At 46.5% G+C, this 17,524-nt stretch overlaps 7 protein-coding genes across 7 annotated transcripts; 4 read left to right on the top strand and 3 right to left on the bottom strand.

Annotated features, from left to right (window-relative positions):
- Nucleotides 1-190: 190 nt before the first annotated feature.
- On the top strand, nt 191-3,162 carry VTP01DRAFT_2157 (uncharacterized protein; the record flags this gene model as incomplete). The annotated part of the gene is made up of 10 exons (XM_069380587.1): nt 191-261; nt 330-511; nt 597-701; nt 778-921; nt 1,009-1,086; nt 1,157-1,299; nt 1,360-1,457; nt 1,524-1,740; nt 1,803-1,838; nt 1,894-3,162. The coding sequence occupies 10 exons, from the start codon at nt 191-193 to the stop codon at nt 3,160-3,162; spliced, it is 2,343 nt and encodes a 780-aa protein (XP_069237660.1).
- A 252-nt stretch (nt 3,163-3,414) lies between these two features.
- On the bottom strand, nt 3,415-5,610 carry VTP01DRAFT_2156 (uncharacterized protein; the record flags this gene model as incomplete). The annotated part of the gene is made up of 1 exon (XM_069380586.1): nt 3,415-5,610. One exon carries the CDS (start codon nt 5,608-5,610, stop codon nt 3,415-3,417), a length of 2,196 nt encoding a protein of 731 aa, XP_069237659.1.
- Nucleotides 5,611-6,944: 1,334 nt separating this feature from the next.
- Nucleotides 6,945-9,528, top strand: VTP01DRAFT_2155 (uncharacterized protein; the record flags this gene model as incomplete). Its single annotated transcript, XM_069380585.1, has 9 exons — nt 6,945-7,349; nt 7,410-7,458; nt 7,516-7,901; nt 7,962-8,157; nt 8,220-8,467; nt 8,545-8,803; nt 8,877-9,245; nt 9,320-9,411; nt 9,484-9,528. The coding sequence occupies 9 exons, from the start codon at nt 6,945-6,947 to the stop codon at nt 9,526-9,528; spliced, it is 2,049 nt and encodes a 682-aa protein (XP_069237658.1).
- Nucleotides 9,529-9,961: 433 nt separating this feature from the next.
- VTP01DRAFT_2154 (uncharacterized protein) lies at nt 9,962-11,986 on the bottom strand (the record flags this gene model as incomplete). Its single annotated transcript, XM_069380584.1, has 2 exons — nt 9,962-10,650; nt 10,741-11,986. 2 exons carry the CDS (start codon nt 11,984-11,986, stop codon nt 9,962-9,964), a joined length of 1,935 nt encoding a protein of 644 aa, XP_069237657.1.
- A 1,261-nt stretch (nt 11,987-13,247) lies between these two features.
- VTP01DRAFT_2153 (uncharacterized protein) lies at nt 13,248-15,003 on the bottom strand (the record flags this gene model as incomplete). The annotated part of the gene is made up of 8 exons (XM_069380583.1): nt 13,248-13,390; nt 13,458-13,677; nt 13,737-13,903; nt 13,988-14,159; nt 14,226-14,343; nt 14,415-14,489; nt 14,549-14,762; nt 14,826-15,003. The coding sequence occupies 8 exons, from the start codon at nt 15,001-15,003 to the stop codon at nt 13,248-13,250; spliced, it is 1,287 nt and encodes a 428-aa protein (XP_069237656.1).
- A 129-nt stretch (nt 15,004-15,132) lies between these two features.
- VTP01DRAFT_2152 (uncharacterized protein) lies at nt 15,133-15,990 on the top strand (the record flags this gene model as incomplete). Its single annotated transcript, XM_069380582.1, has 5 exons — nt 15,133-15,143; nt 15,216-15,323; nt 15,381-15,680; nt 15,751-15,827; nt 15,887-15,990. The coding sequence occupies 5 exons, from the start codon at nt 15,133-15,135 to the stop codon at nt 15,988-15,990; spliced, it is 600 nt and encodes a 199-aa protein (XP_069237655.1).
- Nucleotides 15,991-16,247: 257 nt separating this feature from the next.
- On the top strand, nt 16,248-17,378 carry VTP01DRAFT_2151 (uncharacterized protein; the record flags this gene model as incomplete). The annotated part of the gene is made up of 1 exon (XM_069380581.1): nt 16,248-17,378. The coding sequence occupies one exon, from the start codon at nt 16,248-16,250 to the stop codon at nt 17,376-17,378; it is 1,131 nt and encodes a 376-aa protein (XP_069237654.1).
- Nucleotides 17,379-17,524: the final 146 nt, after the last annotated feature.

The following is a 17,524-nucleotide window of genomic DNA, read 5'->3' as shown; positions in this document are numbered from 1 at the left end:
TGTATTAGAGAAAACGTGGAACATGATTTCCATCGCTAACCCGCCAGAAAAAAGAGCATCGTTTAGCAATATAAAGGTCGACGTTTTTCTTTCTCTCTCTCCTTCCCTCCTCCTCCATCCATCACACATTGCCAACCCAAGGCAAATATTTCCTGTTTACCGTTATTCTCATCCTTCTCCTCCTTGACAAATGTTGGTAAAGTCAGCTGTCAAGCTGCTGCTATGCGCTGCTGCGGCCGTGCCGTTTGCATACGCAGCAGAGTAAGTAGCCCTTCCTGATCCATATCCTACACTGTCGCATTTATATAATTGATTTTTATCTCTTCTAGGTCTGACGATGCCCTGTACCTTGATCCCAATGCATCCATCGACGACCGCGTCGAAGATCTTTTGAAACGATTGACCGTCGAAGAAAAGGTGTGGCAATTGCAGCAAGGTAATATTGCCAACGTTGTCGACTCAGAATACAGCCTCAATACCACCGGGCTTCCACAATATGGAAGCATGTTTGGTAAGTGTGGCTTTCTGTACTCGTAAAATGGTAAATATTTGTACATGCTCAACATTGACAATGAAACAAACAAATACACCCTCAGCCGCTTACATGCCCCGCGATGATCTGGCAAGATTAATCAATGAAACGCAATCATACATGCTGAACAATAATCGTCTCAAGATTCCTACCATTATGCAGTCCGAAGGTAAGCGTGCATGGACTGTGTACATTATCATCTGTTACGTAGTACTAACAGAGTATCTTTATCAATGTAAATGTAGGTGTTCACGGCTGGGTAGATGTCGAGGCGACCATTTTCCCTACAGGACTAGCCATGGCATGCTCGTTCAATACGGAATTAATGGAAAAAGTCGGCGATGTTATTGGCACCGAGTCGACCGCCCTTGGTATCCACAATATCTTTGGCAAGTAGCACACAAAAATGAGCTGATCTGATCAGCAACTCTGCTGCTTACATAATAAATTTTTTATTCCAAAACTTTGTTGTGTAGCACCCGTGCTGGACCTTGCAAGAGAACCTCGATGGGGTCGCATTGAAGAGAACTACGGTGAAGACCCTCACCTGACAGGTAATAACAGGTTTGCCAAATGGGACGATAAGTGGTGCATGTCATTAACAGACTTAACATTTCGTTTTAGGTGAAATGGGTTATTCATACGTTGTTGGTCTTCAGGGCAAGGCAAAGGAAGGTACTGCGTCTACTGCACGGTACCGCACTGCCGCCATGGTCAAGCATTACGTTGGTTTCGGAACTCCCATGGGTGGCCTCAACACTGGACCCGTAAGTCTTACAATTGACGGTCTACGTTTTCTTGATTGTAATAATTTGATGTTACTCAAGGTCGTTGGTGGCGAGCGTGATATGCGTAGTTTGTATTTACCTCCCTTTAAACGAGCAATCGTAGACGGAGGTGCGCTTACTATCATGAGTGCATACAGGCAAGTCTTTTGCAATATTTACAAAACAAGACGATCAGAATATCTTCCTTACATTGTCAATAACAGCTCTTACGACGGTATCCCCGCTACCGTAGATAAGCACCTTCTGACAGAAATCTTGCGTGGCGAGTGGGGCTATGAAGGTTTCGTCGAATCAGACTCTGGCGCTATTGCTTTCTTATGCAGCATCTTCTACACGTGCGATCCGAAGATCACCAGCAACCCCGAGGCTGCTGTGCGTGCTGTCAATGCTGGCAACGACGTGGAAATGGGTGGTCAGGCTGTAAGTCAGTCCAGAGAGTACTTGCCTTGTTCAATCAATTGAAGTTAACACAAATAAATTAGATGCAATATATTACTTTGCCAGATCAAATCGAAAAGGTAAACTTTGGGGCTTCCCAAAGCAAGGTATTGTTTCCTTATTCGCAATTTATAGGGCAACATTGATATTGAGACTATCGACGAAGCTGTTCGTCGCGTGCTACGTGTCAAGTTCTTGCTTGGTCTGTTCGAAGTTCCCTACGGTTCTCCCAGCTATAACTCCACCATCCATACCAAGGAACACTTGGATATCGAATTACAGATGGAGGAAGAGTCATTGGTCCTCTTGGAGAATGATGGTATCCTTCCTCTTGACGAAAACAAGCTTAAATCCATCGCGGTCATTGGCCCTCAGGCAGCTGTGATGCAATACGGTGATTACGTCCCAGCTGGCACCTTCTCGCGTGGTGTTACGCCTCTTGATGGTATCAAGTCTCTTGTCGGCGACAAGGTCAAGATCAACTACGCAGAAGGCTGCAAGCTCTGGTCGTTTGACGAATCTGGTTTCAAACAAGCAAAGAAGGCTGCCAAGAAATCCGATGTTGCTATCGTTATGGTTGGCACCTGGACCCGTGATCAAACCGAGCTCTGGGCTGGATATAATGCTACCACCGGTGAACACATTGACCAAAACGATCTTGGACTCGTTGGTGCTCAGATGAACCTCGTTAAGGAGATCCAGGCCACCGGCACCCCGACGATTGTTGTTCTCGTCACTGGCAAGCCGACCGCCGAACCTTGGCTCAAGGATAACGTCAATGCTATCGTTAACGCCTTCTATCCTGGCGAACAAGGTGGCACTGCATTGGCAAAGTTGTTGTTTGGTAAGATCAATCCTAGCGGAAAACTGTCCATCTCGTTCCCTACCTACGTTGGAAGCTTGCCTGCTTTCTACAACTATCCCAAGAGCGGACGCAATGCTATTCCTGGCAAGATCTTGCCAAACGGCACCATCGAATTTGGTTCCCAATACACTATTGGCACACCTATTCCTATCTGGTACTTTGGCCACGGTTTGTCCTACACCACGTTCGAGTACAAGAGCATCTCTCTTTCCAAGGCCAAGGTCAGCAAGGATGACAAGGAGGTCGTCGTCAAGGTCGAGGTCGCCAACACTGGTGATATGGACGGAAAGGAAGTCGTGCAGGTCTACGTTGACGATGTACTCGCCAGCGTTGAAGTGCCCAACAAGGCTCTCAAGGGCTTCAAGAAGGTGCTCATCAAGGCTGGAGAGACCAAAACTGTTGAAATTCCCATCAAGCTCGAGGAGTTGATGATTTGGTCCCTTGATAACGAATATGTTTTGGAGCCTGGAGCTTTTGATGTCTATGTCGGTGGAAGCTACGCTAAACCACGCTTGAATGCAACCTTTACTGTTATTTAAGTTACATATCACTTTTTGCAAGACTCTACTATCGGGCCCTCTCTCTCTCCCTCTCTTTCTATCTTTCTCTCTCATATATGTATTAGTTTTAGAGTGGTCTTTACAGTATAGTAGCAGGCTATTTTTTTGTTTAGATAAAAACATGAATATACAATTGCTTTCTTGTTATTTACCAAACTTATTTACAATGTCTCTATACATGTATATGTCGCTCGCAAAGGGGTACATGCAGGCACCGTTTTCGCTAGCTAGTTACTTGTCTCTAGCACTTGTGTCACTAGTTGACTTGACGGCTTTGCAATACATATCTCTCATTGAGTCCAGCTGGTCGACGTTTTCTCCTCCATCCTTGCCTTGCTGCTTATTTAGGGAAGCTAGTAGATACTGTGCTTTCACGTTACCCTGCTCAGAAGATTTGCGATACAATTCAGATGCTTTTTGGTAGTCCTGAGGTACTCCCAACCCATGCTCACAAAGCCATCCCAAATTTTTCTGCGCTGAACTATCTCCTCGTTCGGCATTCTCCTCGTACAGATATGCTGCCATCTTGTAATCTTGCGGGACACCGTAGCCGTTTTGGTACATCCAGCCGAGGCTCTCGCGGGCTTCGATGTTGCCCTGAGCCACAGCCTCCTGGAACAGTTCCACTGCCTTTTGATGATCCCGGTTGACTCCCAAACCATTCTGATACATCCACCCCAAATTGTTTTGCGCTGGAGCGTATCCACTATCCGCTGCTTGTTTGTATAACTCAACAGCTTTCGCGTAGTCTTTCTTTGGAACGCCGCGACCACTCGCATACATGAGCGCCAAGTTGTACTGCGCCTGCGCAATCCCTTGCTCGGCAGCCGCCTTGTAGTGCTCTACTGCTTTGGTGTAGCTTTTCCGGACATATTTTCCTGTGGCATACATGACTCCCAGGCTAAAATGCGCTTGCGCAATGTTGTGGTTGGCAGCCAGCGTAAAGTACTCGATCGCTTTTTGATAATTGATCGATACCCCTTTTCCAGTTTCATACATGACACCCAGGTTGTACTGTGCCTGCGGAATACCTAGATCAGCTGCTTTCGAGTAAAGCTCGAAAGCCTTTCCGTAATCCACCGGCCGGACTTGTCCGTTTTCGTGCATCCATCCAAGGTTGCACATTGCTTGGGCAACGTCCTGGTTGGCAGCCTTCTCGTATAGTTCGGCTGCTTTTCCATAGTCTTCCTGCACACCCTGTCCGTTCTGATACAGTACTCCGAGATTGCTTTGCGCTACTGCGTTTCCTTGCTCGGCTGCAGACGTATATAATTCTACGGCCTTACTGTAATCTTGCTCTGTGCCTCGCCCGAAATAGTAAAGTTCAGCAAGCGCTACTTTGGCTTGCACGATATTTTTCTTTACTGCCATCTCGAAACAATGGAATGCTCTCGTGTACTCGCCCATAAGCCGACCAATGACACCTTGGTGATAGTGATTGCAAGGATCTACGTCTTTGGTTGGAGACTTTTGCTGTTCCTTGTCACCAGTCTTCTCCTCCTCTTCTTCTTCTTCCTCTTTGGATATATCCTTCAATTTTAAGCGAGCCAATAACTCGTCGCCTTCAAACTCTTCTTCGTCTTCATTGCTGTCGTCGCCTAGAGCCAATTCCCGCGCCGCTGCTTCGGCATCGGCCTGATTGAAAGATAGCTGATTTTTGAGCTGATGCACATTCGGTCGATCTGATGGATTGTATTTCCAGCAAGACTTTATCACCGTAACATATTTTTTGGATGTATTCTCGGGTATATTAGCTTGCTCACCGCGCCGAATCTTTGCCTTGATGACAGCGTGGTCCTCGACACTGCTGTAGGGCATCTTCCGGGTCAATATCTCATAGAACAACCATCCAACTGCGTAAACATCCGTTGCAAACGTGTACACGGGTTTTTTCGACAGTAACTCGGGCGCCATCCAGCGCAAAGTGCCCAATCGCTTGTCGGCCATCTGCTTGCTCTCAATCACGGTCGCTAATCCAAAGTCACATATCTTGGCTGTATAATCCTTTGCAACGACAATGTTGAGTGGTTTCAAGTCGCGGTGTATAACGTGGTTGTTGTGGAGATATGAAAGGCCTTGCAGTATGTCGCGCATGATCTTTTGTTTCGCTTTGGGTTTCCCATCAAGCTTTCCGCAGTCTAGGACCTTTTTCAGAGCACCGCGTTCTGCGTACTCTGTGATTAAGCCGACTTTGCCCTCGTTGTATCTCACATCGTAGAATCGCACAATGTTGGAGTGGCGTAACTTTTTGAGCAGCTTGGCTTCGTGGATAAATTGATTAGAGTTGGACACATTTTCGAAAATCTTGACTGCTGCGAGTTTGCCTTCGTAACCGCAAAGGTAGACTGTGCCGTAAGCGCCTGTTCCAAGCTTGCAATCTTTAGCAATTGCAAACTGTGTGGCGCAAGCACTCTTTTTCGTCGACATTTGACGAGTCTAAAACGCCCAGTTGTGCACGATTAATGCAGATCCTTGTGTCAGCGAATAAGATTTGGGCAGAAATGTTCCCGACTCTTCGATGATTCAGATAGTTTCTGCAGCGAAAACAGACCATGGTCCAGAACTATGGAAAACACATAATACAAAATATGCTTTTTCAGCATAATAACTTTTAAAGGTATCTTTGTAGCGAGTCATGAAATGTAACAGGGAATACTTTTATCATTTACTTTCTGCATGCCAACTTAAGCGCCAAGGTCTACTGTGGATTTTTATTTCACGATCTTTGGTGTAGGATGAGGAAATACATAACGCTGAAATGGGCGCCGGGGTCGACCAATGCCCATGCTCGTTCATTCTTAATTTTTTTTTCGGTTTTCAGCCCTTTGGCGGCTAAGTTGGACGTTGGCGTCGCCTGTGATGGCAATTTGCCTACGTATGGCTTACGCAAATATATCTGTTAATATTGCGTATATACAGTTAACCACAGCATCAACTTAATCCACAGCAAGCAGGACGTTGCAAGTCCAACTCTTCACGAACCCCAAGCTGGAATTTGGCATATCGCATGAATGCTTCTGCGAAGTTGTTCCTAGCTGTAGGTCCGTAGGCGCTTCCACTCGTGGTCGTCGCACGAAACAGTCAGAATATGCGCAGAATATGCGCACGCTACGAGGAACATATGCTTGCAAACACGCCTATCCTTCTCAAATCCGGGTAGATACAACGATCCAGAAGTAGATGCATAAATCTTCTCCCGCAAAGCTGGCAAAGTATTCCATACGAGGTTTTGGAAGCACCTCGTTCCATATATTCTGCCAAGTATTGGCCCCGATATTGTACCCAATGAAGCAAGCGTTAGGGCCACCAGGAGTTGGGATGTGTTCTATACGGTTCTTGCAGAAATTGATCTTTATGAATAAATACCTATATTGAGCTTTTGAAATACGTTCAACGTAGAAGGTTTAAGTGGAAAGTCGATGCTAGCTTAGATGACTAAGAACGGTGCAAATAGGGAAGTGACATGTATACCATCCGGGCAAGTGCTCAGTGACCGTGGATCATGATAAGCACATTTATGGTTTTCAGACGCGTCCATTTTAAAGACCGCGTAAGCAAACGCGCCAGGAAGTTTGTTGCAGGAGAAAGAAAACGTTGTTCCTCCTTCTCTCAAGGATCAGTAGGCGGTAGACTGATCGACTGATACCTCCCTTTCTTCGTTTCCTTTGGTGCGCAACTTTTTTCTCGTCAGACAGCAACTATTCGAGTATATATACACATACCCACGCACGACGACTACGTTGCGAAACAAACTAGCCAAAATGGATGCCCGTGGCAAACATGAAAGACCTGTCTCAACAACAATTTCACGAAAATCGAACGAAAAGCCGTCAAAGCCGCTTTCAGTTGTGTTAGACAATACTAAAAGCACTATGAAGAACTCGACTAAACCTGGAAACGGCGCATCTGCCAAGATCAAGGATACCAATCGAGTTGTTGCCAGCAGAGTTGCTGCTAGACCCACCAGCACCAGCACCAGCACCAACAATACGACCAGAGTAAAGAGAGAATCTACGACTAGGAACAACCCAGTAAAGCCTGGAAGCGATGCAGTGAACGGCAGCAGGAAGCGTAAACTAGAAACGGATAATGCACGTAACACCTCTCCGTCGAAGGTCTCGCAAACATCAGGAACTGTTACCAAACGCCCTAAATGGGACATTAAAGTAAATTTACCTCGAAATCTAGTACGATGCGAGTGTAGTACTTATTTGCTTTCGACGCAGGGCAAAATGGCCGATATGGAGAACCAAATTACAGAGAGCCAGGCGAGAGGTATAAAAGGAAAAGTAACGCATCGCATCGTAACTCTGCTGACTTGCAAAGTCATAGTACAAGAAGTACAAAAGAGCTGGCAAGACTTGGAAGACGCAGTAGCAAACAAAGAAACCGAATCGAGACAGAATAACCAACGCTTGATGGAGATTCAGACTGAAGAAGAGGTGGCAAAACGCAGACATGCAGAAGCAATGGACAAGCTTAAAGAGCAGCATTATCTTCAAAACTATGCTTTGCAGCTGGAGTCTACTGAAGCCAAAAACAGAGCGAAAGAGATGCAGGACGAAAAATCAGAGATAGAAAGCCGAATCAGCGAGAACGAACAAAAGTTGATGCAGTATGAGATGGAAAACAAGTCTCTGCTTACGATCGTGTCACAGAGATCAGCTTCACTCATGGAAGCTGAGGCTGAACTGCATACAATGAGGTTGACTGTAGAGGTGAGTTTTTACTAGAAATTCCAACTTGGAGAATGGTAAATACTCACCAACAAGCAACAGCAAGGAGACAAACGCTTGTCAGAATCACAACAAAAGATCGACAACCTTGAAGCCGAACTGGCTGCCATCCGAAGCGAAACAAAGGACATGGAGACAGGACTACTGCAAGCAGAAAAGACACGCAGACGGCTACACAACACAATCCAGGAACTCAAAGGCAATATTCGCGTATTCTGCCGAGTCCGGCCTCCGCTTGGTAAGTCTTCGTGATCGGACTCGATGTATTTCAAACTCATGTAACTGATACACAAACAATAGAATCAGAAAAGAACTTGGCTCAAATGAGATTTTACGGCGAAGACGGAGAAAAGCTTGAGCTTTCTGAAGAGATATCCAGCACACTTGGTCGCACAACCACAAAGACATACCCATTTTCCTTTGACAAAGTTTTCCCTCCTCACTGCACACAGCAAGATTGTTACGAAGAGATCTCGCAGCTCGTACAATCGGCGCTTGATGGATACAATGTTTGTATTTTTGCATACGGCCAAACAGGCAGCGGCAAGGTAAAGGAGTGAGGGAATAACAAATGTATCATATGTTGTTGCATGAGGCACACTAAGACCGGAAAATTAATGTTTAGACGTATACAATGCAAGGACCGTCAGGTGCAAACAACAAAGAGTCAGCCGGCATGATTCCTCGCGCAGTGCAACAGATTTACGACGTGGCGCAAAAACTGAGCGAGCGCAACTGGAAATATACCATGGAAGGACAGTTTCTGGAGATATACAACGAAACAGTTCACGACTTGCTGGGAGATACTGCAAACTACGGAAAGATAAAGCACGAAATTCGGCATGATAAAAATGGGCGAACAACTGTTACAGACATGACAAGTGGTATGCATTGCATATGCAGCAAGAAAAAAGCAGCTCATCGATTTCTGTTTCTAACTTTATATCTTAATAACAGTTATCCTTGATTCCCCCTCCAAAGTGAACTCTATGTTGAGAAGAGCGAGCCAAAACAGAGCCACAGGTGCGACAAATCTCAACGAGCGGTCGTCTCGGAGCCACAGCGTGTTCATGCTGCGGTTGACTGGCAGCAACGCGGTTACTGGAGAGCATTGCTCAGGAGTGCTCAACCTCATTGACTTGGCTGGCTCAGAACGACTGGCACTGTCAGGTTCGACAGGCGACAGATTACGGGAGACGCAAGCAATCAACAGAAGTCTTAGTTGTTTGGGCGATGTGATCCATGCCCTGGCAACGAACAACAAGGATACCGGTCACGTCCCCTACCGGAATTCCAAGCTTACCTATCTCTTGCAAAATTCGCTAGGTAAAAAAAGAAAGACCGAGATCTTTTTGTTCCGCTTAAGTTTGGTGTTACTAAGATAAGGTTTCGATCTACAGGCGGAAACAGCAAGACGCTCATGTTTGTAAACATTTCTCCGTTAAGCGAGCATTTCGGAGAGACATTATGTTCACTCCGTTTTGCCACAAAGGTTGGTGTTCCTTACCCCCAACAGAAGATTCATCTCATCCTTTCACTTATCATAACACTGTTGTTGTTACAGGTCAACTCGTGCCGCATAGGAACCGCCAGACGAAACGTAAAGTAATTATAGTAACCATGTTTACTTTCTCATCTCTGCCAGCACCATCGCGTCTGCTTTCTATTTTTTTCTTTTGTATCCTTTGTTTCAAATCGACTGAAGGAAAAACCTTATCTACCTTACTGCCGGAGAAAAAATTTTTTAGTTAGCTTCAAAAAGCAAGCACACTTTTTTTTTCTGGGGTGAAAAAATAACAATTAAGTATGTATATTAACACAGTCCAACGAATCCAAAAAAGGAGCTGTGTTTCGCGTGGAGAGAGAGAAGGACAAAGGGATGTGTAAAGAAGAAAGAAGAAGCGGTAAAAAGAGAAGGAAAGAAATTGATGCTATGATAAACTATTGTACATGGTTGGAGTTGTTGTATATATGTTGGTGTGGTGTGGGGGGATAACGAACACAAAAGAAAAAAAAATACATGGTGTATAAGAACAATTCAATTAGGCGGTTTCAGCGATAGGTGAGACCTCGGTGTCTTCCGCGGGAGTGTTGGCGGTGGTGTTGGCATTCTCGGTTGCAGAAGAAGTAGTGACCAAGACAGGAGCCGACTTTCCAGAAAGACGATCCTTGATCTCCTGGAACATGAGTTCGCGTTCCTTGGTGACGCTACCAAGGACGGCCGAGTTTTCCTGAGCGCGGCGAAGCAAGTAGGGGATGACTTCACCGACCATACCGTAGGGCAAGTACTTGTAGATCGAATATCCGTTCTTGCCGAGCGCGTAGGAGATGGGGTCCTGCATACCGTAGAGCTGGCCAAAGTGAACGACGCCCGAGCGCGGGAGAACGCCGTGCCGTTCCATTTCCTGGACGGTGAGGACGACCGAGTCGCGGTTGTGCGAGGCGACCATGAATACAATGGGAGCGGTGGCACCGGTCAAGGGCTCGCCGGTGCGTTCTTGGTGTTCTCTGAGCTTGCTCAGCAAGAAGCGGACGCCGCCGTTGTACGAGGCATGGGTATCTTCTAGAGTGTCGTGGATGGGGGACGGATAGCCGTACTGCTGCGCACGCTTGCGCTCGGAAACCATGTACGCACCGCGCACGAGTTTGGCTGCAAAGATAAAGTTCTCACGCTTGGCACGTTCCACATCAATCTCGAGTTTGCGTTGCGCTGCCTTGGTGTACATTTGATCTATTTTATCAATCAAATGGTGTGTGAGTTAGTCCTCATTTGTTTGTCGTATAATAGAAAGTTCAAGAAAGAAAAAAAAAGAAAACTTACATGTGTTGTACACGGTCGGGGGTTGGTGCATATCCCTTCGGTTGTACTTTTGCTGCAGGTTCAGGGTAACGTGGTCAATGGCTTCTTGGAAGTAGGACTGCTCGGCGTCGATCATGATACCGGCCTTCAACTCCCGAGCCAAGTTGCTGATCTGATCAAGACGGTTCATCATACGGTCGTACGCAGCAAGCTCTTCCTTGGTCAGCATCGTGTTGTTCTTGCTCGTCTGGTTGGTATCCCACCAGATGTTGCGGTTAGCGTTGCCAATGTTGAAGAGCTTACAAAACTCAATGTAGTCGAGCTGGGCGGATTGCGCTTCGAGGGAAGATAGGATGGATTCGCGCTGCTGAGCCTGCGCATCCGAAGCGGGTGTGGGCATGACCTTATTGACAATCTGGCGGAGGGAGGCAGCACCAACGACACCCTCCTTTTGGTGTTCGTGGAATTGCTTGTCGAGGGTAGTGAGAGCTTGGTTGATACGGAGCAAGAGCTCGACGGGAGTGAGCGCAGTGACCTTGACCGCAACGAGAGCGCCGGAAAGGCCGTACTGCTGGCCGCGAGCAGCGGTGCGGATGCTGTGCTTAGTCATGTCCAGGATAAAGTCGGCTTGCTGCTCCTGGTGGGCAAAGGTGCTCACGTCGTCTGATGGTTGTTGGACGTGCAAATCGGCCTCTACACTCAGATCGAGAATGCAATTGATTCCAGACCGAGCGAGGCGGTCCATGGTGGAGATACAGTCTTCAGGCGTCTCACCACCGCAGAATTGGCGGAAGAAGGTGCCCTTGACAACCCAGTAAGCAAGCTGCTCCAGCTTGAGCGACTCGGCTAACTTGATGAGATGCGGTGCGGCGTCCACCAACCACGGGAATGTGCACAGTTTGTAAACAAAGAGAGCTAACAGCAGCTCTTCAGTCGACTTGGCATGCATGCAAGCACGGCTGTTATCATCGAGGAGTTCGGCAATGGTCGTAGAGGCATTGGATGTGCTGAAGGCTGAAATGGGAGCAGCTTCTGCATCCACCTTACGAAGAAGACCTAGCAGAGTAGTACGATCATCATCGCGCTGGGAGTAATAGTACAAGAACGAGGCGGAGGCTAAGCCCACGCCAACTGAGAGCGGCTTTAGATGGTTACGGGAGGTAGCAGCGGCGGCCGTGCGGGTGGAAAGCGGCCGTGAGGAAGAAGAGAACACAACAGGTCGTCGATAACGGAATGCTGGAGTAAGACGTGGAAGCGAACGCTGCATTAAAATTACAGGATAGCCAAACAGAAAGATGAGTGGTAACCAAGAAGTTAGAGAAGAGAAAAGAAGAGAAAAAACTTACGGGGAGGTAGAGCGGTGCGCTCGTTTTATAAATCGTCGGTCCTCTCCAATCCACCAGGAAAAACAAATTTTTTCTACTACCGGATAAGTGACGGGTTAGGCGCGAGCGGATGAGGTTGATCCACCTTCCGATGAACTTTCCAAAACTGTAAGCTACCTGAGCACTACCAATCAGAGCTCGACCTGCAATATTAGAGTTCACGATCCATATTTTCACGTTGCTGTCAAGGAATCTGTGTAACGTTTTACAACTTTTTTTCTCGTTTCACATTCATCCCATCCCCCACCCACCACCCACATCCACCATCACCATTGTCTCGTCAATGAGCCTCGAACGCATTAAAGAAAAAAGGGCTGCGTACGTGGAGGGGGACGCATATATATCTGTAACAGAACCAATCATCATGCTTCAACGTTGGGGTCATCTTCTCGTCAACATCGTAGAATTCCATGGAAACTGCAAAGAAATCTCCATAGCCACCCCACGCGTACGCATACACACAAACATATACATCTATTTTGCTAATCCCTTTCAAAACTCTCTTCCGAAAAGTTGCAAAACGACGCGGCTAGGTATACGTTGAAAGAAAAAAATTGCCTTATTTGTATGACCGTGGAAAAGTAAGCTGCCAGTAGGAATGCGCTGTGACCCATGTTCGGGAGGGGAAAAACGCAAAGCAAGCAAATGCGGGATGACGCTTTATTCTGAAAGTGACAAGCTTAAAATTCTGCCCTATCACCTTGGATTTCTGACACGTAGTGTTCTCGAGAACAGTCATTGCACAATCCGTCAGTAAGTAAAAAGAAAGAGAAACAAAAAGAAAAAACAGATAATGCATATGCACAGCAACGTGGCACGGTTCTTTTCCTATTCGGCCCCGGCAATTCCCAATTTGGTGATAAGCAATTTTCCCTTTCGTTCTTGCAGAGAAGAAAAATAGAGAAATAATCAACAAGGAATCAATACACTCGCGTAGTTCTTACGTTGTTTAGTTTTGCTGTTACCTGATGGCACCTGCGTAACGCGCAATGGACCTGCAGATGGATAGAAAATTTTCATCGTATCTGCCCGGCCCACCACCTCCTTATCTCTCGGTGACCCAGCCCAAAATCCTTAAAATTATATTGATAAAGGAATCGTTTTGATACTGTCGATCTTCTCAATGGCCCGGAATGACTCTATTTAGTAAATAGGGAATGTATCATCGATCTCCGTTGCCCATTTGTACAATCCACCCGCAATGTCACGCGCATTCTCTATGCCGTGCTTCTGCAATATTTGTACCGCTAGCTGCGAGTCGTTCCCTAATCGACACACGACATACACTGCAAGGCAATGTCCTTTCAAAATTAGCAATTTGCATATATGTCCAGAATGTGCATCTATACTTGCCTTGCTTTGCACCTGTTTCCTTCAACTTGTCATCGATTTCTGGTATCCGTTTCTCCAACTCAGCTAGGGGAATGTGGATGCTGTTGGGTAGACTGCAGATCTCGAACTGCACTTTGCTCCGCACATCCAGGAGGACATGGGGTTCATTTGCCAGGGTTGCATTGTAATATTCTTGGACGTGGACGCGCTCTTCCGGTGACAAAACTGACAAGGATTGTTCCTGGAAATGCCTTTTCAATGTTTACTGTACTTTTTACAGACGCATCAACAACTTCATACCTTATCCGTAGCCGCCGCGCCGCAAAACTGTACATAGTCTACGAGCTGCTTGATCGTAGGATTCTCTCCGCATATCGCACAATCCTTCTTTTTGCCGCGCAGCTTCATAGTTCGAAACATGGGCGAATGGCTGCCGCTGAAAATTAGGAAGCTAGGTGAAACGTTTGCTAAAGTTGACAAATAATATCCCCCCGCGCATGTCAGCCGGATCGTCATTGGAACCACAAACATACAAACATATGATTTATTACCTTCTATGCCTGTAATGATTTTGATGGCTTCTAGCGCTTGTAGCGTGCCTATGATGCCCGGAACCACACCGAGCACGCCGCCGTCAGAGCAGTTCGTCACAGTTTCGGGCGGTGGTGGGACAGGGTGCAGGCAACGATAACATGGCCCGCCATTGTAATTGTAAACAGTGAGCTATAAATATTTGCAGTTTGTAAACGTCAGTGTATAATTTGTTTCTTCTTGGTTCTACTTTATTACCTGACCATCCATCCTCAGTGCACTTCCGGAAACTAGCGGTTTTCCCAGCAAAACGCATGCATCGTTTAGCAAGTAGCGCGTCGCTACATTGTCCGTCGCATCCAGCACAACGTCATAACTAAATAATAAAAAAACAACAACAAAGTTAATGTCACATGGAAACATAAATCCCTCTTTTCCTATACTTGCTCTTTTATGACGTCCAACGCATTGCTGCTATCCAGAACGGTTTCGTAGGGCACAACGCGACACATTGGATTGATGCTAGAGGTAGTAATAGTTTAGCAAATGTGTTTCATCATCCGCTAATCTCACACACATACTCGTTGACAGCCATCATTGCCGATACAGCTTTGCTGATACCTTGTGTTTTTTCTTTGTGTATGACCTGTCTGTGCAGATTTGATACATCGACGGTGTCGTGATCGACGATACCCAAGCGGCCTACACCTCCCGCTCCGAGGTACAAGGCTGCCGGCGAGCCGAGTCCGCCAGCTCCCACGATCAACACTGAACTGTTGCGTAGCTTGAGCTGCGCTGTTGTTTGTGAATCTGTTACCCACATGGTATGCAACGTGTTAAAGAATTCTAGTCACTTGCCTGGTATACCAAACCCGGGCAGGATCAATTGCCTTCCGTACCGCCGGATCTCGGCATTCGAAAGTCGCTCTGCCTTTTCAAAGGTCGTCGTCGTTTGAGGCTTGCTGCTACCGAGCTGCTGCTCGAGCTCGGCTATGCGATCACGCAATCGACGGTTCTCTTGCTCCAGACTCTCCATGTCTGAACAAAGCGGCGGCGGCCTAAGCAAACTTGCCTGAAATGGTTCCGTTCCGACAGCGACGACAGGTTGCCTACATCACTTTCTAACTGTCACTCTTTCTATACATATACCTTTCTCTCCTTTGATATGACGGAAAAGTAAGCACGAGCACGCGAAAGTATTCAAGTTTTAAAGTATAAGTGGCGTGTATATTCACGTCATAATCGTAGGTCTGACACCATTCAAGATGATGATGCTATTTTCGAGGAACTAGAGCGCGAGCAAGATGCCGAGCTAGAGCATATCCGTGAGCAGCGAATCAAGGAACTGCAAAAAGAGTATGTGTGTGACAATAACTCGAGGTGAATGGGAGCTCACACACCAGTGGTATATAGATTGGCAAGCAGGGGTGGACAAGATGAAGACGATCGGTTCGGTTACTACCAGGAGATCTCGCACGAGAAGGAGTTCATGGACATTACGACAGAGACGAAACGAGTTGTGGGGCATTTCTTCCACGAAGATTTTCGACGAAGTAAAATAATGGATACCCATCTCGAGCAACTTGCAAGGAAGCACCCAGAGGTGCGATTCATAAAGATCAACGTGCTCAATGCACCGTTCCTTGTCGCACGGCTGAATATCCGAGTTTTGCCGTGCGTGATAGGCTGGACAGATGCATATGCACAATTAAAGTAAGTTGATATGTAACATTCTCTAGAAAAGTTTATTAAACATTGTGTGCCAACAACGAAAAAAAAATAGGATTGTAGGATTTGACGATTTAGGTGGTACTGACGACTTTTCAACTAAACTGTTGGAGCAAAAATTTGTGGATGCTGGTTCGTAACAACGCTGCTGCTGCTACAAAGATGATGGTACATACTCACAGATGTAATAGGCGTGTTCAAGAGTCGTGACCAGCTGGAGGGAACCAAGCCCAAGGGCTCGATTTTCCAAACCAATACCCAAAGCGACGATGATGATGATAATTATGACCTTTAATTATTTTCAGCCTGTGTGAGGAATGTTATGCAAAAATAAAAAGGGAAAAAAAGAAAATAGAGAACTTTAATGCACCAAAAATCCTTAAACAAATCATCAACAAAAGCCGTGGTCTTTGCCGTGCCTCGATTTTTCTTTGGGAAATATCTTCTTTTCTCTACACATTTACACTCTCTTTTTCCTTAATTTATTATTCTGTCACTACTGGTACTATTACTGCTGCTGTCGTAGCACGCAATCGTCCTGTCAACGTCGTCATGCATGAAAAACCGATCATAAAGAAAGCAACCGTCGTCTCGTTTGAGCGTCGAACGGACCGCAAAATATGGTACATCATCCAGGTTGTCCCAAGCTGTCGTCAATGCCCGTACTTTGTTGCCCGCCGGTACGAAGACTTTTGCTACCTGAGCGCCTATCTTGACGTCCCCACCAGCAAAATCAAGGACCGTTCCAGTTTGCTGATCTCGCCAAGGAAGCGTTTAAAGGAACTCAACCGGTTTCTGCAGACCTTGTTCAGACAACCCGCGGCTGTCACAAATATGAGCCCTGTTGTCGACTTTTTCGCTACTGCTTCCACTGCTGTTACAACCACTACTGACTCTGCGTTTACCATGACGAATGACGACGATAACGAGGATTACTTTGGCCCACCTATCCACATATCGTCGCCGGTACCAGAAGATGATGCAGAAACAGAAGAAACGGAGCATCATCAAAGGCTGGAACTTCCCATACCACCATCATCACCTCTTCTTTTGCCGCCGCCAATACCGACACCTAGCTCTACCACGACCAGTTGCAGTAGCAATAATAGCTCTCTCAGCCTGTTTGCACTCTGGAAACCGAGCCGCAAATCATCCTCCTCGTCGCTGTCATCGCTGTGCTCCCAGGTCGCCAAAGTATTCCCTTCTATTTCGACACCACCCTGCGCGTTTCCGCCGCGCCGTGGTAGCAGGACCAGCAACGCAATTGTGGAAAGTTCAGTCAGCAGCAGCAGTGTCAGCAGCCATAACGAGGCAGCGAATTGTAACAGTAACAACAGCGACAGTAACAACGCATTAAAATGTAAAATAGTTTACGATATTGAAAATATTGTCATTGTCCAACTCGCCCGGCATATCACGACGACTACAACGACGCTCCAGGAATTCAAGCAACGCATTTTACAAAAGTTTGGTGCCCAAGTGCCCCAGTTAAACGATCGGCACTTTGACCTCGTGTACGACGATGCACGCTCCTCGTCTGCGTCCTCCATTTTACGTCAGCCGGCAACGGAGCGAGCTGTTGTTATCTCAAAGCAAGCCCATTTTGAGCATCTGATGAATACAAAGTGGGCGCATCTTAGCAAGATAACACTGCGATGCGTGGTTAGGAGTAACAAGAAATAACCTCCCAAACTACTGCCGTTTGTCTCAATGCCTGCAATGCATAATCTGTCCCTTTGTGTTTTTACAGCTGTATTAAAATCCACAAGTAGTAGTCTTGTTAAAACAGTGATGATAGAAAAAGACATTGTCATGATTCATTTATTGAG

This window comes from Rhizomucor pusillus, assembly GCF_041956525.1.
Source record: "Rhizomucor pusillus strain CBS 183.67 unplaced genomic scaffold VTP01scaffold_12, whole genome shotgun sequence".
Taxonomy (NCBI): Eukaryota; Fungi; Mucoromycota; class Mucoromycetes; order Mucorales; family Lichtheimiaceae; genus Rhizomucor; species Rhizomucor pusillus.
Note: the sequence above shows the minus strand (reverse complement) of the source record. Positions and strands in the feature narration are given on the sequence as shown.